Below are 27,287 nucleotides of genomic sequence, written 5' to 3'. Positions count from 1 at the left end.
CTCACAACCAACAGATCAGATCTAAGCTTTGCAGTCCTGCCACATCCAGTTGTGAATGGTGGTAGGCAATTAAAAAACTAACAGGTGGAGGAGGCTCCACAAATATCCCCATCCTCAACAATGGGGGAGTCCAGCACATCAGTGCAAAAGACAAGGTTGAAGCATTTGCAACAATCTTCAGCCAGAAGTGCTGAGTGGGTGATCCATTTTGGCCTCCTGCTGAAGTCCCCAGCATCATAGACACCAGTCTTCAGTCAATCCGATTCATTCCACGTGATACTATGAAACGGCTGAAGGCACTGGATACTGCAAAAGCTATGGGTTCCAACAACATTCTGGCAATAGCGCTGAAGACTTGTGCTCCAGAACTAACCGTGCCCCAAGCCAAGCTGTTCCAGTACAGCTACAACACTGGCATCTACCCAGCAATGGGGATAGTTGCCCAAGTATGTCCTGTACACAAAAAGCAGGACAAATCCAACCTGGCCAATTACCACCTGATCAGTATACTCTCAATCATCAGTAACGGGATGGAAGGGGTTGTCGACAGTGCTATTAAGTGGCACTTGCTCAGCAATAACCTGCTCACTGACGCTCAGTTTGGGTTCTGCCAGGGCCACTCAGCTCCTGACCTCATTACAGCCTTTGTCTAAACATGGACAAAAAAGCTGAACTCAAGAGGTGAGGGGAAAGTGACTGCCCTTGACATAAGTCAGCATTTCACCGAGTATGGCATCAAGGAGCCCTAGAAAAACTGTATTCAATGGGAATTAGGGAGAATCCTCTCCACTGGTTGGAGTCATACCTAGCACAAAGGAAGATGGTTGTGGTTGTTGGAGGTCAATCATCTTAGCTCCAGGACGTCACTGCAGAAGCTCCTCAGGGTAGTGTCCTCGACCCAAACATCCATCATCAATGACCTTCCTTCAATCGTAAGGTCAGAAGTGGGGATGTTTGATGATGATTGCACAATGTGCAGCACCATTCACGACTCCTCAGATACTGAAGCAGTCCATGTAGAAATGCAGCAAGACCTGGACAACATCCAGGCTTGGGCTGATAAGTGTCAAGTGACATTTGTGCCACACAAGTGCCAGGCAATAACCATCTCAAAGGAGAGAGAATCACTCCTTAATGTTTAATGGCATTACCATCACTGAATCCCCCCACTATCAACATCCTGGGGCTCACCATCTACCAGAAACTGAACTGGACCCGCCCCATAAATACTGTGGCTACAAGAGCAGGTCAGAGGCTGAGAATTCTGCGGCAAGTAACTCACCTTCTGGCTCTCCAATGCTTGTTCACCATCTACAAGGCACAAGTCAGGAGTGTGATGGAATACTCGCCACTTGCCTGGATGGGTGCAGCTCCAACAACACTCAAGAAGCGCGACACCATCCAGGTCAAAGCAGCCCGCTTGATTGGCACCCCACTCACCACCTTCAACATTCACTCCCTTCACCACCAGCGCACAGTGGCAGCAGTGTGCACCATCTACAAGAGGCACTGCCGCAACTCACCAAGGTTCCTTTGACAGCACCTTCCAAACCCGCTACTTCTACCATCTAGAAGGACAAGGGCAGCAGATACATGGGAACACAAAATTCCCCTCCAAGCCGCACACCATCCTGACTTGGAACTATATTGCCGTTCCTTCACTGTTGCTGGGTCAAAATCCTGGAACTCCCTTCCTAACAACACTATGGGTGTACCTGCACCCAAGAACTGCAAAGGTTCAAGAAGGCAGCTCACCACCACCTTCTCAAAGGCAATTGGGGATGGGCAATAAATGCTGGCCTACCCAACGAATAAAATAAAACTGTTAGAATTATAATATCATGGTCATTTGAACACACTTTTCTGAAAATATGTTTTATCAATTTATACATTTATCTTTAAAAAAAATCACTGCATTAAGTTTAAGATGTTTAAAGTAGAGCGTTGATTTTTTTGTGACGACAGCAACTGGTCTGGTGTCAACACCTTAACAAGGCTATATTTTGTCCATAAAAATAAAAAGCAATGCCCTTCATATGGAAACAGCTAAACTAAATGGTGTTTATCAGTGCTGACAGTCAAGGCATAAGTTAAAACACTGAAATTTGCAAACACAGCTGAATAAAAAAAAAACATATAAAATGGGTGTCTGTAACAAATTTACAATTGCCTCAGGTTAAATTCAGATCTTTCCTTGTTTGTAAACTTACTGTTGATGTATTCCTGTTCCTTAAGATCTTTGATAGTCAGCAAGTCTCCTCCTTGTGCCTGACATGAAGCACAGGCCTCGTTCCAAGAGTGAAGAGCCAAAAGATTAAATTGGTAGCAAGTCTGTGAAACAGGATCCTTCTCCCAAACCATATCACATACTGGATCTGTAGAAAGCAAAACAAAAACCATCAATTCTTGAAAGTTAGAAATTTTAAACTGATAATGGTGCACAACCATAATTAAACTCACCTAAATTTGGGCAAAACCCCCATATTTCGTCAACATCATAACTGCTGGTAGTTGCACACCAAAGAAGCTCATCTTCTCTCCCTTCATTAGTACATTCATGGTACCATTTATTGTTATATTTAAATGGCAGAGCACAAGGCATCCCACGGGAGTTTCCCAGTACAGTATGAATTTCTGAAAAATAAAACATTAAGGAATTTTGACCAACACTCATTTACTTTTTCTTTTAAATTTCAAGTATCCATTAATTCCACTTCATTGGTAAAAGTTCTGTTATTCTCATCATCAATGTGAAAAGCTGTAACGTTAAAGATTTAACAGTACTATCACATAGTGACACATTGATCTGTAGTGAGCCCAAGTGTAGGGCAAAATCCTTGTATACTTCCAGTTTTCCGACCAAAAAAAACCTCTTTGGATCATGAAACTGTGGGCCTTGCACAAGAGCAAGAAACAGCGTAGCTACAGTGGATGGCTTTGTGTTGCATCTTCGAGATGGTATTATTACCATAGCATGTTCTCCTCCTAAGTATTCTTACAGGTTGAAAGATTTTATATACAAAACCAAACAGTTAACATTTGAAGAATACTTCATTTGAATACATTTTCAGCTTGGAAGTGATGTGATCTTCACTATAGCGATGAGTATTTGATGTATTGTTAGGTTACTAACCAGAATACTAATTATCAAAGTTTAGCTTTTATAAACTAACAACTGACATTATAAACTAACATTTAACTTTTAGAACCCTTCTTTGTCGGATGGTAAAGTGAGCAAACTTAGGAAATAGCACACAGTATAGCCAAGATGTCAAGGTACACAGATTCTGGGAGATTATGTCAAGTTTTAAAAAGCTTACTTGCAGCAAAAAGGGTGAGACCTTGAAGGCAGTGAGAGCAGCTTCTGTGAGAACGAAATGTAGATTTATCTCCCAATGAGATAAGGAACCATAGAATGTAAAAGTATTGAAATATGGGAGTCAACAAAAAGGGCATTAGTTGTGTAAATCAGAAAGGTTGGCAACAGGCACAAAATAACCCTTGGTTGGTTAAGGAAAGCATGCTTTAACACGAGGCTAAAGATGTTTAGGGAAAGGAAGGGGCTAATTGGAAAGCAGCCAGGATAAAAATTGTCCTGTATTTGTACAGTGGAGAGAATTTTTGAACAAACGAGAGCACAAGAGAGTTTGAAAAGCTTAAAGACCAAAAGCTGCAAGAGAAACTAGTCGTGCGCTCTAGCCGGCCAGTTCCTAACATGGGTAGACTGCGTTAGACTGTTAGTCACTGCCCAAGTTTGTGATGATAGTTTATCTGAAGCCTTGTCCTAACTTTATTTCAATAAAGTCGATTCACAACAAAGCTTTGCTGCCAAGTCTGTTTCTGCCTTAATGGGAGACATAAACCCCCACTATCTTACAATGAGGTGAGGGTTCCAGAAGCTCTTCAGAAGGTTTTGAAGCATCTTTTTTAAGATTTGACAAAATCAATTGAAGGTTGTGAATGTTGCAAGAAAGGTGAAGTTGTTTGACATCGAGGTTGTAATTGAGACTAATGAAATGCATTTCATCAGTTGAAACAGCGTGGAACCAATTTTCCTGGTTCACCCCTCTTAATTGAGAGCTGAATGGGCAGATTCAGCCCGCATGCTCTCAGTCTGTTCATGCCTCTGTGCATTCAGATTTGGGGAGGCGGGGGAAAGGTCCAGTTGCAGCATTGTTTGTACCAGTCAAGGTCACCACTCCCTTGAATTTCCTTTCAGGTAGCAACAGGGGACTGATGCCATGCAACTCACATTGCAGCTCACCAAATTAAGAATGCCACTGATGCTCTATTCAATTCCTATCAGTCGCAGTTAAACAAAAGAAAAGGAGATAAATATTCAGTTCCACAGAGTAGCAGGGTTCCCAGAGACTAAGAAGAAATTAACAGAACGCATGTAGCACTCAAAGCTCTATAATGACAAACCCCTCAATGTTATGAATGGAATGGGCTCTCATTCTATTCACATGCAGCAAGTATGCGATGGCAATCACCTTATTCTGCTAGTGCATGCTATATATTCAGGATGCTGCCAAGACACTATCATCACAATTCACCACACCAGCACTCACGACTCTCAGCCAGCTATCAGGATAGTTGATTGGCATTCAAAGCTACTCCCTGCAGCTATGGCTTATGACTCCTGTAGGGCTTCTGCAGACAGAGGAAAACAACAGATAAGAGCTGAATCACAAATCTTGGGTAAAGGCCCCAAGAATAGGGTGCATGCCTACACTCCCACGCTGGAAAGGAAAGAAGCCGACGTTGCTGGACTGGGTATAGTCAGATGATTTACATAATTAGAATATGCTCTCTCTGCATTTTCTCCACATGCAGGAAATGCTATGGCAATAGGCAAGCGAGGAGTTTAGGAGGCTAAATTGGATCGTCCGCAAAAACGGGTGCGGGCAACACGATGTGCCACTCACCCAAGCCAATTCAGTGTAATGCAGGAAACATACCAACTTCATGCTGCTTGCTCATGCGCAGGCTATAATGTTTTCGAATGTTGCACTGGAGGCCTTGGTGAAGAAGCTGGTCATTATTGCGACTCCCATTGCTGAGGCCATGGCCATCAGCAGAGCTGAAACCAAAGATGACAGCATCCTCACACTCAATCCTCCTCCTCACATTCCACACTCTCTTCTAATAGCCGTAGATGGTGTAAACATACACCTCTTACTTTCTACCCCTCTCTGCACTGCAACTTTAACCTTGTACCCTTTTCGATTCAGATACCCAAAAGGTATCCACTGACCGGGCAGTGGAGGAACAGCAAGAGGAAAGTGATGAAGACACAGCACTATTACTTGGTTTCACATTCGCAGCACCAGCTCAGGTACTAACACTGCATGCAATTTAAAGGACAGATTAGAAGAGGGATCTGCACATGATGAAACACAGAGATCAACAAGGCTGCAGCCAGGGCAGGAGGCAAGGATAGCACAGGTGTCAGCTTGCTAGAGGGCAAGGTCGCATGGCTACCACTACAGAAAACTCAGACAAGCACTTCGAATGTCAACAGCCTTCTACCAGCCAGTCTGCAACCACTGGGGTAGCACCATATGGGAGCACTATCATGAGCACACGAAAGACAGGCACCAAAGGAATGCACAAGGGTGATTAGTTAATGCAATGTGGAATGAATAGATTTCTAAATTTAGTTTGGAATGTTTATTTTTGCAGTGTAGCCAAGCGAACACTGCAATGGTCAATGGCAGAGAGAAGGCAAGGTGTGAGACTGTTGGCGAGTGGGGAATTGGAGTTGCGGTTACTGGTATCGCATTCAGATAACTTCCTCACAGCCAGCCCAGATTCAACATTGAGTTCAACAATTTCGGGTCATAACCTCTGCCGCCATTTAAAAAAAATCTCTTCCTTCTTCCACCACATCACAGACCTTTCCTTTTGTTCTTTCTTCCCCTCCCCCTTTCCCTGCCTTGCTTAAAAAATGACATCTCTTAGTACTCCCAGTTCTGGTAAAGGGTCATCAACCTGAAATATAATAACTCTGTTTCTCTCCCCACACTCGCTGCCAGACTTGCTCAGTATTTCCAGCATTTTCTGGTATTATTTCAGAAATGGGCTGTCAAGGTTGCCTCCTGTCGTTCCACCTGCTTAGCAGACAGCTGTTGGCAAGGGCTGCACTGCCATGATGGCGAGCTTCTGCAGCATGCAGTCTTGATACCCACTCTGCAGGATACTGCAGGGCTCTTTCAGAGCAGCCCAAGCACAGAAGTGTCATTTCAGCATGCCAATGGACTGCTCCATCGCATTTCATGTGGCAGCACGGCTTATGCGTGCATGGGTTGCGCACCGGAATCATCTGCCATGTCGTCAGTGGATCGCCCTCAGCGTCCTGTAGTCATCGTTTAGTTTGCCATGGTGGCTCAAATGCAGCTGGTACAGAATGAAGGCATCATGACTGATACCAGGGTATTCACCTGCATGATTCGCTGCCTATGGTCGCACACCAGCTGGATGTTAAGGGAGTGGAATCCCTTTCAGTTCCGGTATAGGGCAGAGTTGGCATGCAGTGCCCACAAAGCCATGCATGTGCAGTCAATGGTACCTTGTGCCAGGGGAAGCCTACAATCCTAGCAAAGCCAAGCGCTCGTTCTACCTGCTTGTCTCTGGCAAGAAAGAATGAAATGTAGTTAGCTCTCATTGAAGAGAGAGTCTCAGTGACCTCCCTTATGCAACAGTAGACAAACTGCGAGATGTTGCAAATATTTCTAGCTCCAGATGGAAGGAACCAGGCAAATAAAAAGTTCACTGCCACGGATCCCTTCACAGCCATTGGCAACTTTGTTCTTACCCTGTTCGGATGTTGCAATTGTGGCTGCAGCAGATGGCAGATTTCAGTGATGACGTCCTGACTGAAGCACAGACATCATTTCGAACATTATTCCTTGCTGAGGATCAGGTAGGAGAATTGCTCCTTGAATACTGTGGGTGGATATGGCCCTTGCCAAGAGCCATTCTCCTCCTCCTCCAGATGCATGGCCCCTGTTCATTCTCGAAGTCGTGCTCGATTCCAAAAATGAAAATGTACTACTGCACATCGGTCTGGAGCAACTGGTTTGTGCAGATGTCTTGAAATCAGCAGAAACTCCTTCAGCACCTGCTACACCATGAATCCCCATGTGCCAAAAGTCCAGAAAGATCAGACAAGGCATATTGTTAAACTGAATACATATGCAATGTGAGCCATTTTGACTATGTCCATGTGAACTAAGAGCTGTCCACTCTAAATATATTTTTGAAATTTAGGAAGAACAATCATTCAAACTCTCCATAAAAAACATCCACCTGACTTCTAGCTATGTTATTTCCCATCATGGTGCCTAGGGCAAGAACTCTGGACCTAGACACTACACCTCAGAAAAACAACCAAAAAAGATTTTTAAAAATTCTCCTCAAATTCAGAGGACTGCGCCCCTATTTCCTCATCCCAACATCTGAACCCAATAAACGCACAGACTTTACTGAACATGTCTTCTCCAGGATCTATTGCAAGTTTTGCATCTAGGAAAAAAGCATGAGCAAAATAAAGATGCTTTCATACTACCACCATCCCCGATGTACCATCCATGGGATCATGGACAACTTAATAGCTGGTCCAACTGTTCCTACCCATTTAAACATCCCACCAGCTGGACAGCATCAAGGTTAGCAAAAGCCTCACTGGGGCATTGATGAATGCTAACTAGAACCCCAGTTACCACTCCTGCCAGTGCTTCTATTTTCAACCAAATAAGGAGCCTCCCAGCTGCAGAGGCAAACACCAGCCCTGAAATGTGCTCAATTCCTAAGATTATTCAACAACTCAAGTGACTGGCCAATGTGAGCTAGACTAGCTGCAATTTCTTCCCTGCCCCATACACTGTTATAACACAGGCTATGTTGTCTGAGAATCTGACAGTGCCCCTTTTCTACTCAGATCCAGGAAGAATAGGAGTTTAAATACTGACCTAGAAAACAAAAGTCCTTTGTCTTACACTCGGTCTAGGAGGTGGATTAAAATCCATTCTCTTGGTCAGCATGTACAGCAATGGCCTTGGCTCCCCTGAAGGGGAAGAGAGTTCAAGATTTACACTACCCTTTGTGTTAAAAGATGTTTCTTGTTTTCACTCCTAAACAGCTTAGCTCTAACTTTAAGACAGAGTCACCATGGTTTATTTCTGAAAGAGTGTCATTTTGGGTCAATGGTAACACTCGAACCTCAGCATCAGAGAGAGACAGATTTTGCAATATGGCATGGCCCTGGAAGAAGTGATTTATTTCAACGTAACTGTATATATTATTTTGAATGCCAGCTGTTGGAAGGAAAGAGAGTCTGGCTCCTGTCATGAACTTGGGTTAGGAAATTATTAATTTTCCAAGAATACTCCTGCCATTTTCTCCTATTTTCTGCTGGGCTGAGATCCCTGCACCAATTGCACAAAATTGTACATTTTATGTGAAGTATCTCCTCAACAAGATCCAACTTTGAATTGAATCAAATTAAGGGGTCCATTGAAATATGATCTATATATCAATTATCATGCATCATATTTGCTGTGAAGTAAAAATGGCTTTATGAAAAGCAAAATATATTATTTGCACTTTAGTGTTCCCAGTTAAGCTAGCCATTTTGACCACAATGTACAATGTGGCAATTCTATGAAGTTATTTCTGGTGCAAAGTGATATTGGTTTGCTTCCTTGGTAGTGATTGCATTTTGCTTACTCCAAGTTTTTTTGTATTTGGGGGCAATATCATCTATTTTTTGCTCGTTTCTCTGAAGTTATGCAACAATTCTGGTTGAGAAGGCTGGCATGCAACCTGCTCCCATCCTATTGCATGCAGGACCAACCACAGTGAGGTTCACTGGATCAGTCCAGACTCTCCCTTGTCAAAAAGCACGTGGCCCCAGCTGAATATTTCTCCTCAGCAATAGAAGTAAAAAAAAAATCACAATTTTGCCAGTATGGGACACGGACTTTGTAACATCCCACCAGGATGTGTTATGCTGCTGATATTTGTTTGCTGGGAATATCATGGACTCAACATGCATGGAAAAGCATAAAAGTTTGAATAAGGAACAGAGAGTCAGAAAAATATTTATATCTTGAGAATAGAATGTTTGGCTGAATTTTACCAACCCTTCGACGCAGGGATCGTGGCAGGGGGGCCCGGAAAATTCTTCCGGGTGAGACCCACCATGACCCCTGACGCCAGGAAGGCCCCGTCGCATTTTCACCCGCAGCGGCGAGGCCTTGGTGTGGCCCCCTGCAGCTCGATGGGGCCCCCCACAGCTCGGTGGTGGAGCTTCATCTGCATATGCTAATCACATTATAAGTAATGAATAAAGACTTACCTGGTAGCGATGGTTGTCCCAAGCCGATATTCCAGCCGCTGGCCAGCACTCCCGCGTTTTCGGATCTCCGAATGGAGGTCTAAGGTGTGACACTGATGGGGAGGGAGGAGCAGCAGCAAACTTTGTTGGGTGGGGAAAACCGCTCTGATTGTTTGTGGGGATGGTGGGAAAGGGTTGAGGGTCAAAGGTGTTGAGGTTGGGGAGGGGTGAAAGTTCAGCATAATGAAAAGTGGCTTGCTGGGGGGATAGGTTATTTAATATATTGAGAACGGAAGGTGGGGGCGTGGGAGAGGGGATGCAAAGTTTAAATAAAATTTTATTTCTAATATTAGTGCCGCGGGACCTTAAAATTTAAATTTACCTGAAGGGCTTGAAGCTCTTTAAAAATGGTACCAGCAACTGCGTGGTGGAGGCAGATGCCGTGGCTATGGACGGAGCGGCCGCCCCCTCTGTCATCGGGGGCGGCTGTTCCATCCCCTCCATTTAAATGAACCTCCGCGCAAAATATCACAGGGGCTCAGCGGCACACAAGGCGCGCGTGTGCCGTGCCTTCTCGCAAGCGAACGGCAGCGAGCTTATAAAATTCAGTCCATTGTATCTGTTATTACCATAATCTACATCACGACTGTCATCTATGCCATGATGAGTCTGTACCTTAAGAATTATGTCTCTTTTCACAGTCACCCCCACTTTGACCTTGCCATCTCCCGTGGCCTCAGTAGTCCCATCACAAATATCATTTCTTCTGATCACCTTTTGGCATCCCTCTCCCCCAACATCCCCACTCTCCCTCCCAAATCCATTTCCATTTATGTTAAATTCCAAGTCACTTTATAACTGTATTTTCACATTCCCAACTGTCAAGCATTTGGCCTGCTAATCCCCATGACATTTTAGCAGCTACCGATCTGATGAATCACAACCTCACCTCCACCTTTGATACCCTAGTCCCCATTAAAAGAGCGACACTCTCTCACACCCTGGTTATCCCCCCAGTAATTCCCTCACTTTCAGTCCCTTAAGTTCCAGGATCTTCCTCAAATGCAAAGATAACCCCTGGCTTCTCTTCTCCAAAACCAACCACTTTCTAACCCCCTCTCCCTGCCTCTTCCACCCTCATGTCCAACCAGTGTAAGAAGCTCAAGGGACTTCTTTAACACTAAGATTGAGACCATACATTCATCTGCCGCTGTTGTTTCTCTCCCTTCTCCTAGCCCACCAGGCCAAACTTTCTCTGAAGATTCCCCCATGCATTTGCCCTGAATATGCATCTTTCTCTCGTTTCTCTTCTACCTCGCCTCATGCCCTCTCTGAGCTCATCTTGTCCATGAACCCCGACTCTTGCTCCCTCAAATCTGTTGTCACCAAACTGCCAACCATCCAAACTTCCTTTCCTAGCCCCCAATATTGTTAGCGGCTCACTCTCCTGAGGCTGAAGCCTTTACAACCATCTTCAGCCTATCAACTATCAAGCAGCACTTACTCACCAATAATCTGCTCGCCGATGCTCAGCTTGGGTTCTACCAGGACCACTTGGCTCCAGGCCTCATTTCAGCCTTCATCCAAATATGGAGAAAAGAGCTGAATTCCAGAGGTGAGGCCAGAGTGACTGCCCTTGACATCAAGGCAGCATTTGACCAAGTGTGGTATTAAGGAACCCTAGTAAAATGAAGTCAATGAGAATCAGGAGGAAAACTCTCCACTGGCTGGAGTCATATCTGGCATAAAGGAAGATGGTTGTGGTTGGTGGAGGCCAATCATCTCAGGAGTTACTCAGAGCAATGTCTTCAACTCAACCATCTTCAGCTGCTTCATCAATGATCTTCCCTCCATAAAGGTCAGAAGTGGAGATTTTTGCTGATGATTTGCACAACTCCTCAGATAATGAAGTAGTCTCTGCCCACATACAGCAAGACCTGGACAACATTCATGCTTGGGCTGATAAGTGGCAAGCAACATTCATGCCAGGCAATGACCATCTCCAACAAAAGAGAGTGTCTAAGCACTACCCTTGACATTCAGCAGTATTACCATCACCGAATCACCCACTAACATCATTCTGCGGGCCACCATTAACCAGAAACTTAACTGGACCAGACACATAAATTGGGCTACAAGAGAGGTCAGAAGCTAGGTATTCTGTGGTGAGTGGCTCACCTCCTGACTCCTAAACGCTTTTCCAACCCCTAAAGAAAAACAGACTTGCATTTTTACAGCACATTTCACAACCAAAGGACATCACAAAGCACTTTACAGCCAATGAAGCATTTTTGAAGTGTAGTCACTATTGTAATGTACATTCAAGAAGGCAGCTCACTAGCACCTTCTCAAGGGCAATCAGGGATGGGCAACAAATTTTGCCCTTGTCGGCAATGCCGACATCACATGCACAAATAAAAAAAAAGTGGCAGGTAATTTGCACATTGCAAGTTCCCACAAACAGCAATGTGATAATGACCAGATAATCTGTTTGTGATGTTGACTCAGGAATAAATATTGGCCAGGACACCAAGGATAATTCCCCTACTCTTTTGCAAAACGGTGCCACGGAATCTTTTACGTCCAACTGAAACTGCAGAAGGAGCCTCGGTTTGACACTACTTCTGAAGGACGGCACCTCCGACAGCGTAGCCCTCTATCAGTGCTGCACTAGTATCAGCTTTCGTTTTTTTGTTCAAGTCCTGGAGTGGGACTTGAACCCACAACCTTCTGACTCAAAGAGCAACCAACTGAGCTACAGCTGACATCTGAAAGGCACAAGTCAGGAGCATGATGGAATACTCTCCACTTGCCTGGATAAATGCAGCTCAACACTAACCAGGACAAAGCAGCCTGTTTGATCAGCACTCTATCCACCACCATATCCACTGGTACACCTCATCTACAGTGTACACCATCTACAAGATGCACTGCAGCAACTGGCTAAGGTTTCTTTGACAGCACCTCCACTGCCTAGAAGGACAAGGACAGCAAGTGCATGGGAACACTGCCATCTGCAAGTTCCTCTCCAAGTCAAACAGCATCCTGACTTGGAAATATATAGTCATTCCTTCATTGTCACTGGTTCTAAACTACTTAATAGTACAGTGAGTACCATCCTCATACAGGCTACAGTGGTTCAAGGTAGCAGCTCACCACCACTTTCAAGGGCAATTAGGGATGGGTTATAAATGCTGGCTTTGCCAGCAACACCCATATCTCATGAATGAATTTAAAAAATACTGTCACCCTTCCTTTCCATCAGCACCCTTCTCCTCAAAAAACCCTCTGTCCTTGTAAGAGGCAGAAAGGTACTGCTTGTATTCCTGGAACTCCATGTTTGAATCCCTCCAATCAGGCTTGATGACCCTGCAACAGTACTGAAACCCCCTTAAAGTCACAAATGACATCCTATGTGACTGTGACAAAGGTAAACTATCCCTCCTTGTTCTTCTTGACTGGTCTGCAGCCTTTGCCACTGTTGACTACACCACCCTCCAACATCCAGCTGAGTGGGACTGTACTCGCTTGGTTAAATTCTTACCTATCCAGTTGCAGCCAGAGAAATCACCTACAATGGCTTCTCTTCCCGTTCTTTCATTATTATCTCTAGAGTCCCCCAATGATTTATCTTTGCCTCTCACCTATTTCTTAGCTCCGCTGCCGCTAGGAGACATCATCCAAAAGCACGACGTCAGGTTCTACATGTACACTGACAACACACAGCTCTACCACCTCTCAACCTCTTCACTGTCTCTATCTTGTATCAAGTACTAGATGAGCAGACATTTCCTCCAGCTAAATATTGGGAAGACCAAAACCATTGTCTTCAGTACCTGCCACCAACACCGTTCCCTTGACACCAACTCCATCCCTCTTCCCTGGCAGCTGTCTGAGACCGAACTAGACTATTCACAACCTTGTATTTGATCCAGAGATGAGCTTCCGACCACATATCCACACCATCTCCAAGATTGCCTACTTCAACCTCCGTAAGATTGCCTGACTCCCTGCTCACCTCATCTGCTGCCTGTGACTAATTAAATATTCTCTTGGTAGCCTTCTATTCTCGAGAGCGCATCCAAATCTCTGCTGCCATTTCCTAACTCGCATCAAGCCTAGTTCAACCATCCCCCCTGTGCTCACTGATCTGGTCATTGGCTCCCAGTCGGCAATGCCTCCGTTTTAAAATTGTCAACCTCATTTCCAAGACCCTCCATGGCCTCGACCTCTCCCTATCTCTGTAACCTCCTCCAGCACTATAATCGTCCGAAACTTGGAGCTCATCAATTCTGGCCTCTTGCGCATCTGTGATTGTAATCGCTCCACATTGGCAGGTGTGCTTTAAGCTGTCTAGGCCCCAAGCTCTGGAATTCTCTCCCTGAATCTCTCCCCTCCTTTAAGATGTCCTTTAAAACCTACCACTTTGATTAAGCCTTTGGTCATCTGTCCCAATATCTTAACCTGGCTTGGTATCAAATTTTGTTTGCTAACACCTCTGTGAAGTGCATTGGGATTTTAAAGGCACTATTTAAACACAAGTTGCCTCTGTTGTTGTATGTACCTGTAGTACCCATTATGCCTATAGGTGGAACTGTGGTGTGGCTGCACAACATTATAAATGCCATCTGCAAGTTTGGCGCAGCAAGAGCTGCTTCTCTAAATTGAGCATTTAACTCGCCATGTATTTCTAGAGTCTGAACACACGATGGCTCTGCACCAACAGGTTTTATTAAAACAAAATGTTTGAGTCTTTGTAAGTTTTTGCACTTGTAATATTTTGCCTCCTCAAACAAATAATTTGTATTGTCACTTTTAGGTTCCCAAGTACACCTGCACTGCAGCAGAAATACTAATTATTCTGTCCAGGTGTCCTTCCTGGGGGGGAAAGAGAGGAAGAGGAGGAGAAGGCAGAGGCCATGTACTTGCATTTACATAGCAACTTTAACATAGTAAAGCATCCCAAGGCGCTTCTCAGGAGTGCTTTCAAATGAAATTTGACACCAAGCCACAAGAGATATTAGGGCAGAATACCAAAAGCTTGGTGGAAGAGCTAGGTATTAAGTTCAGTTCAGAGATACAGCACTGAAACAGGCCCTTCGGCCCACCGAGTCTGTGCCGACCACCAACCGCCCATTTATACTAATCCTACACTAATTCCATATTCCTACCACATCCCCACCTGTCTATATTTCCCTACCACCTACCTATACTAGGGGCAATTTATAATGGCCAATTAACCTATCAACCTGCAAGTCTTTGGCATGTGGGAGGAAACCAGAGCACCCGGAGGAAACCCACGCAGACACAGGGAGAACTTGCAAACTCCACACAGGCAGTACCCAGAATTGAACCAAGGTCGCTGGAGCTGTGAGGCTGCGGTTCTAACCACTGAGCCACTGTGCCGCCCATTAAGGAATGTCGGGGAAAAAAAGAGGTGGAGGGGCTTAGGGAGGGAATTCCAGAACGCTAGTCTGATGTACCTATCTTCTCCCACTGTTTGCAGAATAATGGTCTCCCATCTTTCTCCCCCTTCCTCTTCTTTCCTATCCTCTCTCCCTCCCCATTCCCACCTCTCCTGCTGTGTTCCAATTATTCAATATCCCTCACCTTGAATATTGCCCCAAGACTTGGCTCCCTCACAGAAATCATTGTTTTAAAAATTGGCTCCAGTGGTGAAAGGAATGACGGAAAATACTGGTTTCTTAGGGAAAATTCTAATTGTTTAGAGAGAAACTGCATTAAAAAAAGACACTTTTCAAAAATTTTAAAACTCGAAATGAAACTTGGAGCTTACTAAGTCCAACTATAGTAGCACTTTCTGAATTATTTCAGCACTTCCTACCTTCATATGGATGCTCACATGGACCTTCATCCTGGGTCATATATCTCTTCCATCTATCATACACAGTCCTTTCTGCTACAATATTTTGTCCTTGTCCAACAGCCAATTTATACTGTGAGGCACCAGTTAACACCTTGCCACTGCAATGCCACCACAGTATTCCCATTGTTGAGTCACAGGCAAATAGCTTTAACGGCTGTTGTTGAGCACTAACATTAAGACCAAGGCACATGCTGCTGCTTATATGGAAAAGTCGATGCTTTGATACCCATTTCCACAGCATGCTGCTTGATGTCTGACTGCAGTCGGCAAGGACAAGCTCTTGGTTTTCCACATTTATGCATGTGTTGAGATGCTCACTCTGCAGAATAAATATGGTGTTACCTGTAGGGGAAAAAATTTATTTTAGCAATTGGATAATACATTTTGTAAACAAGAGTTAATAGAACATTAAGACAAATTTATACACTGTCAAAACAATTACAGTGTTACTTTCAAGAGTGAGAAAAACAGAAATTACATCACAACAACATTTCCAAGTAGATTAAACAAAGCATGTACTTGATGCCACAGTACCTATATTCAATGCTAACTATTACAGGGCACTGAATGGATGAATGCAACAAGACAATAAATGAGAAAATGAATCAAGATCCTAAATGTTTCCAATACCTCTGCTGACTAAGAGGCAGGAAGACTTCAAATTGGTCATCAATAAGAATAGCAACCTGGGCTACAGTTTGATGTGTTTAATTTTTCTGGTCATTGGACTACTGAGCCTGTCTCTGGCTGAATAGAGTTCAAAAATACCAGCACTGAGCTTGACCAAAGTAGACCCAGTGAAAACATTTGCAGCCAATTTTCCAAATTGCGCATTCACAAGTTAGCAGTATTGTGCTGTTACATCCTAAGAAGCATGTTTAAAGATTCTATGTATATAAACAGCTGATCTTTAAGTTAATTTTTCGAACAGTGCTTTTGAATAACATGCTTCTTGATGGCTGACTGTTTTTACTAACTTAAATAACTGAATTTTTTGAGGACGTAACAAGGAGGATTGATGAGAGTTGTGCAGTGGATGTGGTCTACATGGATTTTAGGAAGGCATTTGACAAAGTCCCACATGGCAGACTGGTGAGAAAAATAAAAGCCCATGGGATACAGGGGAATGTGGCACATTGGATCCAAAACTGGCTCAGTGACAGGTAGTGGTCGACAGATGTTTTTGCAAATGAAAAGTGGTTTCCAATGGCGTTCCATAGGGCGCTGTGTTGGGTCCCTTGCTGTTTGTTGTATATATTAATGATGTGGACTGAAATGTGGGAGGCATGATTGGGAAATTTGCAGATGACACAAAAAATGGCCGTCTAGTTGATAGTGAAGAGGATCGCTGTAGACTCCAGAATTATATCAATGGTTTGGTTGAGGGGCTTAAAAGTGGCAAATGGAATTCAGTCTGGAGAAGTGTGAGGTAATGCATTTGAGGGAAAGCAAAGCAAGGGAATACACACTAAACGGGAGGATATTATACGTTGTATTGGCAGCACTCACTTTTATTTGTTTATTCAAAAAAGTAACAGCAAATTTGTCATGAGTATTGTGGCAGCTTATTCTGTCATTCACACATAGGAATCTTATTAGCTGTTCCTCAGATCCTGTGCCAGTGAACCAAATTCAATAATATTGCAACAGTGGTTGAGCAGGATTTTAAAACATCTACCAAAAGAAACTTCATGGAAAAATCTATACAACAAACCACAAACTAACTAGATCAACTTCCAAAATTTGCAATGACCATTCCAAAATCAGATTAAATGAAAAACAGATTTCTTGGTATAGGGTTATTATTTGAATATGAGAGTATATATTTATAGAAAAGTCATTTGAAATGTGGGGGAAAGCCCCAAAGTAAAGCACATTTTATTTGTTTAATAATGTGAAAGCTGATCTCCAGTAATTGCAGTACGAGAAAGAAATAAAAGTAACTGTTCTGTGCCAAAACATAACAGGTTCTCTTTTGACTCCATATGTGTAAGATTGAAAACAAAGTCTGTTCATGCCAACATTCTAACACCAGTTATTTGAGTCATACTTTATCATGAATCAGGGAACTGAGCAGAATATGTTTCAATGAAAAATGTTTCCCCTTCCTCCCATCTCCTCTTCCCCCTCACCCCCACCTCCAATGTAGATCTGAATTGTCCAAAGCACTGCATTTTTGTTGAGTTTTTATTTGAATGCATGCAGACAAAAAATAATATTTTTGCTTTCTTCCCCTATATCTTGGCCTGGCACAGTACATGCCATTTCCTGGTTTAGAACGAACAGGTGACCTGATCCAGGATCAGCCATTGGGAGAAAGCACCAGGGCCTGGAGTTTCCTCCATATGTAAAACTTTGCAGTTGGACTCGACATTGTGCCCATTTTGCTGATGTCGAGTTAGCCCAAGTATCCTCACAATCTAATTTGCATGTGCCTGAACTTAAAAATAAGCTTAAATCTGTGTAACGGTTCAAATATAATTGGAATAGAACCAATGGAACCTCAAGGTACTCGGGTGCAGGACTATTAAAAAGTTGACAAGTCTGGTCTAGCCTCGAAGTCTGTAGTACTAGAACAAAGAACAAAGATAATTACAGCACAGGAACAGGCCCTTCGGCCCTCCAAGCCTGCCCTCTCTAAACATGTCGCCTATTTTCTAAGGTTCTGTATCTCTTTTCTTCCTGCCCATTCATGTACCTGTCTAGATACATCTTAAAAGACTCCATCGTGCCCGCATCTACCACCTCCGCTGGCAACGCGTTCCAGGCGCCCACCACCCTCTGCGTAAAGAACTTTCCACGCATATCCCCCCTAAACTTTTCCCCTTTCACTTTGAACTCGTGTCCTCTAGTAATTGAATCCCCCACTCTGGGAAAAAGCCTCTTGCTATCCACCCTGTCTATACCTCTCATGATTTTGTACACCTCAATCAGGTCCCCCCTCAACCCCCGTCTTTCTAATGAAAATAATCCTAATCTACTCAACCTCTCTTCATAGCTAGCGCCCTCCATACCAGGCAACATCCTGGTGAACCTCCTCTGCACCCTCTCCAAAGCATCCACATCCTTTTGATAATGTGGCGACCAGAACTGTACGCAGTATTCCAAATGTGGCCGAACCAAAGTCCTATACAACTGTAACATGACCTGCCAACTCTTGTACTCAATACCCCGTCCGATGAAGGAAAGCATGCCGTATGCCTTCTTGACCACGCTATTTACCTGCGTTGCCACCTTCAGGGAACAGTGGACCTGAACACCCAAATCTCTCTGGACATCAATTTTCCCCAGGACTTTTCCATTTACTGTATAGTTCACTCTTGAATTGGATCTTCCAAAATGCATCACCTCGCATTTGCCCTGATTGAACTCCATCTGCCATTTCTCTGCCCAACTGTCCAATCTATCTATATTCTGCTGTATTCTCTGACAGTCCCCTTCACTATCTGCTACTCCACCAATCTTAGTGTCATCTGCAAACTTGCTAATCAGTCCACCTATACTTTCCTCCAAATCATTAATGTATATCACAAACAACAGTGGTCCCAGCACGGATCCCTGTGGAACACCACTGGTCACACGTCTCCATTTTGAGAAACTCCCTTCTACTACTACTCTCTGTCTCCTGTTGCCCAGCCAGTTCTTTATCCATCTAGCTAGTACACCTTGGACCCCAAGCGCCTTCACTTTCTCCATCAGCCTGCCATGGGGAACCTTATCAAACGCCTTACTGAAGTCCATGTATATGACATCAACAGCCCTTCCCTCATCAATCAACTTTGTCACTTCCTCAAAGAATTCTATTAAGTTGGTAAGACATGACCTTCCCTGCACAAAACCATGTTGCCTATAACTGATGAGCCCATTTTCTTCCAAATGGGAATAGATCCTATCCCTCAGTATCTTCTCCAGCAGCTTCCCTACCACTGACGTCAGGCTCACCGGTCTATAATTACCTGGATTATCCCTGCTACCCTTCTTAAACAAGGGGACAACATTAGCAATTCTCCAGTCCTCCGGGACCTCACCCGTGTTTAAGGATGCTGCCAAGATATCTGTTAAGGCCCCAGCTATTTCCTCTCTCGCTTCCCTCAGTAACCTGGGATAGATCCCATCCGGACCTGGGGACTTGTCCACCTTAATGCCCTTTAGAATACCCAACACTTCCTCCCTCCTTATGCCGACTTGACCTAGAGTAATCAAACATCTGTTCCTAACCTCAACATCCGTCATGTCCCTCTCCTCGGTGAATACTGATGCAAAGTACTCGTTTAGAATCTCACCCATTTTCTCTGAGTCCAAGCATAACATTCCTCCTTTGTCCTTTAGTGGGCCAATCCTTTCTCTAGTTACCCTCTTTCTCCTTATATATGAATAAAAGGCTTTGGGATTTTCTTTAACCCTGTTTGCTAAAGATATTTCATGACCCCTTTTAGCCCTCTTAATTCCTCATTGCTGTTCAGCAACAGCATTGAACACGTGATGCTGCAGCTCAAAGAGCCAGTCCAGCAGTTGACAGATGTGTTGGGATAGCTGGAAGCACCCTGGTAAGGGGACAATGATGGAACCAAAGGGGTCACTATTGATGGAGGCTTAGATTTAAGTCCTGCAAGCTTTAGGTGACAGACTGGAGGGCATGATAAGCCAAATCACATTCACGCTCTTGCTGAGGTCTTGCGAGATCACATGGCTGTCATCATTCCATTTATCAGAGTGCTGGATGGGGCAGTAGTTCAAGACTGTATTGGGAGAACAGCTTGTGTGTGAGATCCAAATGATAGATGCTTCCACCTCTCTGGGTACCAGTATCTTACAACAGCAGGCATGCTGCCAACTCCCCATTGCAGGCTGCATGAGGCAATTTCAAACCTTCATCCTTTGCTGATGAATTCAAGGGTTGATATTTATTGAACTCAGGTGTACAACAGTTAGAATGTTTGATTATGCTTTAATTTTTTTTTCAAATTTCCTAACAGTTTTATATTTAAATAACAGATGTTTAATTTAAATATCTTTCTTAGGGTATTTCATTTTGAAAATTCTATCAGAAGTTTAATTTTTTCATTAAAAATGTTAACATGCAAACCATTAATCAACTTTATTTGAATTCGAAGAGAGCTGTGTCCAATGATCCCTCAAATTTTTTTGTTGTGTATGGCCTGTTCATTTCAATGTGCGGTACCTTTAAATCTTTGCACGTGGCCACACATGCGTGTTATCTTCAATGGGACAACTTGTGAGCAGCCTACATGGTACCTTTCAGGTTGCTGTGCATGCGCACACATTAGAGGGAACTTCGGCTGTGTCCGAGTCTTTTTATTGGTTGCAATTTCTATGGTTCGGTTGCTCATTGGATAAGAAACTGTGCCACAAGCCCTGCTCGTTCAAAGACATGCCACGTACCTTTGTACCAGCTCCTGCAGCACCAAAACATTTATTTGTATTGGCTACTCTGTCTCTCAGCAAGTCAAGGTCCAGACCTTCAGTCATGGTAAAGTTATGCAGAGCATAGTTCACAAAGAGTGTCCTTGCTACTCTCTCTGAAGAGTATTGAAGTACTTCCCTAGACCTTTCCAAGCACCTGAAACAATTGTTCAGTACCCAACAGTTCTCTCAAATGACCTGCCTGCTGGATACAGGCACTTAGTTGACTTCTCCCCCAACTTTTGTGCATGGGATGCAAAAGGACGTCATCAGCACAGTAGCAGATATTAATCCTAGTCATCGATTATCCATCCTTCCCCCACCCCCTCCTCCCCAAGCATGCTATTAGAGTGGCACACTATGCAAACAGGCGGGCTTCATGTTAACATGCAGGATGTGCGGCCTGACATCACAAACTATGAGGAAGTTGCAGCCCTTTCGGTTTATGTAGCTTCACAGGTTCTGAAGGGGAACCTTTAACGTAATGTACATCCCGTCAATTACTCTGAACGTTCTGGACAAGCCAGCTTAGTGCCCTCTGCCTTTGCTCCACTACAGGCATTCCAAATGTAATGAACTGCCCAGCCCTTTGGAACAGGGCGTAATCACCTGTCAAATACTGTCCTTTGACTAATCTGGCACAGGCTCCCTGTGGTTGCCTGGAAGGATCAATTGTTAAGGATCTGCAGCATCTGGACCGAGGCTTCAAGCAAATCACAGTCAGCCAATGGCATCCTTTGTGAAACGCAGCCAGCTCCTCAAAAATCTTCTGGAACGTCAGTCGCAATCTGTATATTCTCTGGGCCGCATACCTGAAATGGGGTGTAATATCCTCCTGTGGTGCTTCAGTCTTTGGGCTTCCTGTCAGTTTCTAGTTTAGTTCTTCCTCCTCAATTATAACAAAAGCAGGGTTTGAGCCATTAAAAGAGGCATCTTGCTATTTTATTTCCAAAATTGCCTGTAAAATTGCTTTCTATAGCAGAAAAAGATGATGGAGGATTCAATTATCTCCTGGTCAGCTGATCTGCACTTGCTTCAGGGTGACTAGTGCGGCCTACTGTTGTATGTTTGGTTAGTCTAGCTAGGAGAGATTAATGAGTCTTCGTTAAGTTTTAACAATAACTAGTTTATTACATATTAAAGAACTGTATACAGCTTCACTGAAGTATGTCTAACTCCACTGATGCCATGCTGTTGCTGCTTCAAGACTCTCGTGATCTCTTACATTATCAGTGTGAGGTGTTACGCACATCGTCCCAGACATTAACGCTTTCAAATCCTTATGCCACACGTGTGCCTGAAAATCTGGTTGCACTGTTAAAAGACACCACCCAAACAAGGGCAGTTGGAGGCTATGTGCAACCAAGGGTTGGAGGTGTGGATAGTTTTGTGGGTGGAGATTCATTCAGGTGAAGAGTTTGTTAGACAGATATAGATCAATTATACTTGGTCATATTGTAGATACATGGTTAAGTCACTTAATCTCATGATTCCGCACTCTTTAAATCATGTAATTTGCACCCAAGAGATGTAAACTGAGCACAAATGCAGAGGAAACTCCAAGTCCTGGCATTTACTTGGTTGCTTTCCTTGCTGGCACAACCAACGTTCCAATGTCTACCATCTGGCTATGCAAAGTGAACACAAGTAAACAGTCATATTTTCACACACAGTTACTATGTTCTTACTGCATACAGGAGCTGAATTCAAATCATACATGCATATGACTGAAAGAATATCACTATTATTGGTCACAATTCTTTTTTATTTATTTAGACAGAATTTCATCTCCTGCATGCAGCTATAGATTAAAATTGTGTAATTTGTGGAAGTCAGTGTAGTTTGTAGGTGATAAACTTTTAATCTTGCATGAAGAATCTCAAGGATATACAGCATGTAGAAAAGGGATAGCACCTTTATTCAAGGACATTTTAGTCTTTATAGTGCAGTTATGGTGCCGTACCAGTTTCTGACAAGTAATTATGGCAGAGGATTTGCAGTAAACAGCAACCAGGCTATGCTGTGTACTCAGACTTGGATTCCAATGACAGGGATGAGCTCTGTGCAATTGTGCTTATGCACAAAACACAGCACTTTGCTCTTTGGGTAGTAAATTTTTACTGTTTGAAGAGTACATTGCGCTTTAATTTACAAATTCCCACAAAGTGCAATTTTTTAAACCTGGCTTGACAAACTATACTGGAGTTGTATTCTAATGTGTCGAGCCAAAATGGTGTGAAACGGCCTCAGTATTATTGATCAGAAAGCAAGCTGACTTTGGAGCTACGTGGTCACTTTAGCAAAGCAGAAACTGCTTTATAACAATACAAAGTGGCAGTTTAACTGCATGCTTAGTTTTCTCTATTTCTGATTCAGCTCTTTGAAAATTTTTGATATCTTTTTCAAGTTCAATGATCAAATCTAAACAAACCAATCTTAGCAAAATTTTGCAGATAAAGTATTGCTTCCTTGGATCTATTTTATCTACTTATCTTTTTAATATTCTATCAACATCCTGGGGTCACCATTGACCAGAAACTGAACTGGACCAGCAACGTAAATACTGTGGCTATAAGAGCAGGTCAGAGGCTGGGAATTCTGCAGCGAGCAACTCAGCTCCTGACTCCCCAATACCTGCCCACCATCTACAAGGCACAAGTCAGGAGCGTGATGGAATACTCTCCACTTGCCTGGATGGGTGCAGCTCCAACACTCAAGAAGCTCGACACCATCCAGGACAAAGCAGCCCACTTGATTTGACCCCATCCACCACCTTCAACATTTACTCCTTTCACCATTGATGCACAGTGACAGCAGTGTGTACCATCTACAAGATGCACTGCAACAACTCACCAAGGCTCCTTCGACAGTACCTTTTAAACCCGTGACCTTTACCACCTATAAGGACAAGAGCAGCAGATGTATGGGAACACCACCACCTGCAAGTTCCCCTCCAAGCCACAAACACCATCCTGACTTGGAACTATATCGCCGTTCCTTCACTGTCAAGGATCAAAATCCTGGAACTCCCTCCCTAACAGCACTGTTGGTCTACCTACACCCCAAGGACTGCAACGGTTCAAGAAGCCAGCTCACCGCCACCTTCCCAATTAGGGATGGGCAATAAATGCTGGCCTAGCCAGCGATACTCACATCCCATGAATGAACAAAAAAAATTACCTTGTTAGTTTCTGCTACACAAGAGCACTTACAATATTCAGTTAATCCTGTAAAACTCTACCTAACAGCATTGTAGAAGCATCTTCACCACATGGATTGCAATGGATTAAGGCCCACTACTCAGTGCAGCTAGGGAGGGGCAATAAATTTTAATCTTCCTCGTGATCCACACATCTGAAGAATAAATTTTTTAAAAACCCATATAATTAAATGGTCTACGATAGCTGTTGGCACTTTATTAATTGCATTTGATACCCTTTAACTCACAACCACATTGCTGCAATGATCTAGCTATATGACAGCAGTATTTGAAGCCAGCATTTGCTATTAGAGTGATGTAAGTGGGCAATACTCAGTAAATGACACTGGCCATACCACTCTGCATGAAATTTCCAATGTTGGAAAAGAACTGTTGGGGCAATGAGCTCTTTTCTCATATCATTATTTTTTAATTTATGTACATGAAAACCACACTAATTGATGGCAAAATCTGCATTTTAAATCAACCTTATATCATCATGTCCTCCTACCTCTTGGTCATTCAGCTGTCCTTAATATTAGCTGTTCCCTCGTCACATCTTCAAAGCCTTGAATCTGTTAACCATTTTCAGGGCTGTGGATTACTGCTGTGACTTCCAAGTTACAGCTCCTACTTTTTCTTTATCACCAGCAATTATTAGCAGCTTTAAACATAATGATTAATTTTTCACCAACACAAGATATTTAGCTATTACTCAACTCTTGACTTTCCCCTAATACGCTAAATACCTCTTTCAATTTTACTTTATTCAATAATAATTTATTAACAGAAAAATCCCTCTCAGATTACTGTGTGCCGCAGACATGAATTACAAAAGGTGCTTTTCTGATATGGGGGTGGGGGGGGGGGGTTGTTCAACTTTTGTTGAAGGAAAAAAAGTCTCAAAATATATTTTTTTTAAATGCAAAAATAAATCTGTATATTCTGAAATGTTGTGCATTTACAACAAATATAAAATAAAGGATACCTTTTGGAATTTCCAAAACTATAAACTAAAACTAGTCTGTTTTAGTTGAAAACTGCCCAAATCTTTTGACGCTAATATTCATTTAATGTACAAAAATAAAATTCTTTCTTATAATACAGAATCAGAGCAAATATTGCCACTCGAACATACTATATTAGGAAAACTTTACAACGATACAGAAATACAAGGGAATTATACAGACAGTGTAGTTAAGGGTTGAAGTAAAGTCCCTGTCGAGTTAGCCTGAATACGTGAAGGGACAAATTTAACAACTTCAGAATAAAAAAAAACCACTTTGAAAGGCACATGTATGAGAAACTAGCGGTAATTAAACAAATATATTTTTGTTACCTGAAGCTGGTAGAAACACATAGATATTAAAAGTAATTAAAAACTGTTAAACGAATCTGCGGGCACGGGGATCAATCTGTCCGCTACCATGTTTAAGTGAAGGACATGTTCGAAACAAACTGTTGGTCAAACCTAAACAGGCAACTTAACACAGCGCACAAGTTTAAGGGTTTAATGTTTGTTTACCAATAGATGGGGAAACCTCTTCTTTCATTTTTTTTTCTGATTTCTATTACTTCCCGCATTTTGCAAGTAATTACAACTGAAGTCACTCTTAAAAGTCTACAAACTTTTGAAGAATCACGGTGATTGTGTGAGCCGGGCCATCCTCCCACTTTCTCTTCAACACAGAACCGCTAATCTGCTGCTTCTTCTGTTCGTCCCCAACCCGCCCGAACACGCAGCAGGTTTTACCGGCCGGCTCCACTTACCCAACAACTTCGACACCTCGCTTTTATTCAGGTTTGAGACGGTTCCGTATACTTCCTCCGAGGAGGCTTCAATGTAGCAGGACCACAGTAATATCCATTGCACGAACCGAGCCATTCGGCGGTGAAGTTGAGAACGTTTCCGTCAGGGAAATATGTGAAGGTACTGCACAACAACACCGTCCTCAACAACAGGACCAAGTCCAACGGAGCTCCGAGAGTGTACCAGCCTTCTCTCAGCTCGGCACGTCACTGCTCCAAGTGTGGCACAACCATGTTTCCGCCTCAGTATACAACAACACGTTCTCCCAGATCTACTTTAATCAACGGCCTCTCTCACAGCAGGTATATGGTCCGTTTGATTTCTCACATGTGGTCCATTCGTTTCTTAAAAGTATCTACACCATTAAATCTTTACCTCTTCAATATAATTGCAGATTTATGAAGCCTCTGTTAATGTACAACATACAACAACTTAACCTTCTGCATCCTCGCCAACCAGTCCAAACTGCTTCACAGGGGAGTAATTAATTCATAAATTGACAGGAGCCAAAGAAGGCAATATTAGGACAGGTGACTAAAAACTTTGTCAACAAGGTACATTTTAAGGAGGCTCTTGATGAAGGAGAGAGAGTTGGCGAGACAGAAAGGTTCAAATAGGGATTTCCGGAGCTTAGGGTCTAGATGGTGGAAAGGACAACCACCAGTGGGTGAGAAAGCACAAACTCCCAGAGTTGGAGGAATGTTGGAGGGTTATGGGATCAGAGTAGGCTACAGAGATAGGGAGGTGTGAGGCCATCGAGGGATTTGAACATGAAGATCAGAATTTTAGAATTGAGGCTTTGGTGAATGAGGAGACAATGTAGCTCTAACTACAGGGATGATGGGTGAGTGGGACTTGATGTGGGTTAGAGCATCAGAGTTTTGGACAAGTTCAAGTTTATGGAGATCGGAAGATGGGAGGCTGGCCAGGAATGCATTGGAATAGTCAAGCCTGGAGGCTGGAGGTAGTGAAAGAACAGATGAGGATTTCAGCAATAGATAGACTGAAACAAGGGCAGAAATAGAGAATGTTATGAAGGTGAAAGTAGGTAGTCATTGGTGGTGGAAAGGATATGGGGCAGGAAATACTGCTGAGGGTAAAATGAGGTTGTGAACAGTCTGGTTCAGCCTGAGACAATGGCCAGGGAGAGGAATGGAGTTGTTGGCAAAGGAACAAGGTTGATGGCAGGGGCTGAAGATGATGGTTTTGGTATTCCCAATATTTAATTGGAGGAAATAGTAGCTCATCCAGGAGTAAAAGTCAGACTAATAGTTTGACAACACAGAGGTAGTGGAGGGGTCAGGAGAGATGGTGGTGAGGTAGAGCTAGGTGCCGTCAGTGTACATGTGGACCTAACAACATGTATGCGGATACTGTTGCTGAGGGACAGCATGTAAATGAGAAATAGAAGGGAGTCAAATTAGGATCCTTGTGGGACTCCAGAGGTAACTGTGTGGGGGTGAGAAACAAAGCATTGTAGATGATAAAAACCATTAACACTCTCTCTGGACTTTCACCACAACCATTAACACTCTCTTTGCCTTTGTCCCATGACAGATTTGTTATTTAATCTATCCTGCCTTCTGCCCTATCACACACCTTCCCTTGTTTTCTTCCCCACCACATC

General features: G+C 43.3%; 1 protein-coding gene across 3 annotated transcripts in view; it reads right to left on the bottom strand.

The window, feature by feature from the left end:
* Window positions 1-26,083, bottom strand: part of pla2r1 (phospholipase A2 receptor 1) — a 119,518-nt gene extending 93,435 nt beyond the window's left edge. Inside the window, exons 1-4 of one of the 3 annotated variants that reach the window (XM_068035262.1) lie at window positions 25,621-26,083; window positions 15,186-15,569; window positions 2,461-2,634; window positions 2,211-2,375 (exon numbers count right to left, since the gene is read on the bottom strand). In XM_068035262.1, coding sequence (XP_067891363.1) covers window positions 2,211-2,375; window positions 2,461-2,634; window positions 15,186-15,569; window positions 25,621-25,735 — 838 coding nt within the window. In that variant the 5' untranslated portion in view covers window positions 25,736-26,083. The remainder of the gene's footprint in view (window positions 1-2,210; window positions 2,376-2,460; window positions 2,635-15,185; window positions 15,570-25,620) is intronic. The other 2 variants (XM_068035264.1, XM_068035263.1) reach the window with 2 other exon arrangements.
* Between the last annotated feature and the right edge of the window lie 1,204 nt (window positions 26,084-27,287).

Source organism: Heterodontus francisci, chromosome 7 (genome assembly GCF_036365525.1).
Source record: "Heterodontus francisci isolate sHetFra1 chromosome 7, sHetFra1.hap1, whole genome shotgun sequence".
Lineage (NCBI taxonomy): Eukaryota > Metazoa > Chordata > Chondrichthyes > Heterodontiformes > Heterodontidae > Heterodontus > Heterodontus francisci.
The sequence above is the reverse complement of the archived record's forward strand: the minus strand, read 5'-3'. Positions and strand labels throughout refer to the sequence as shown.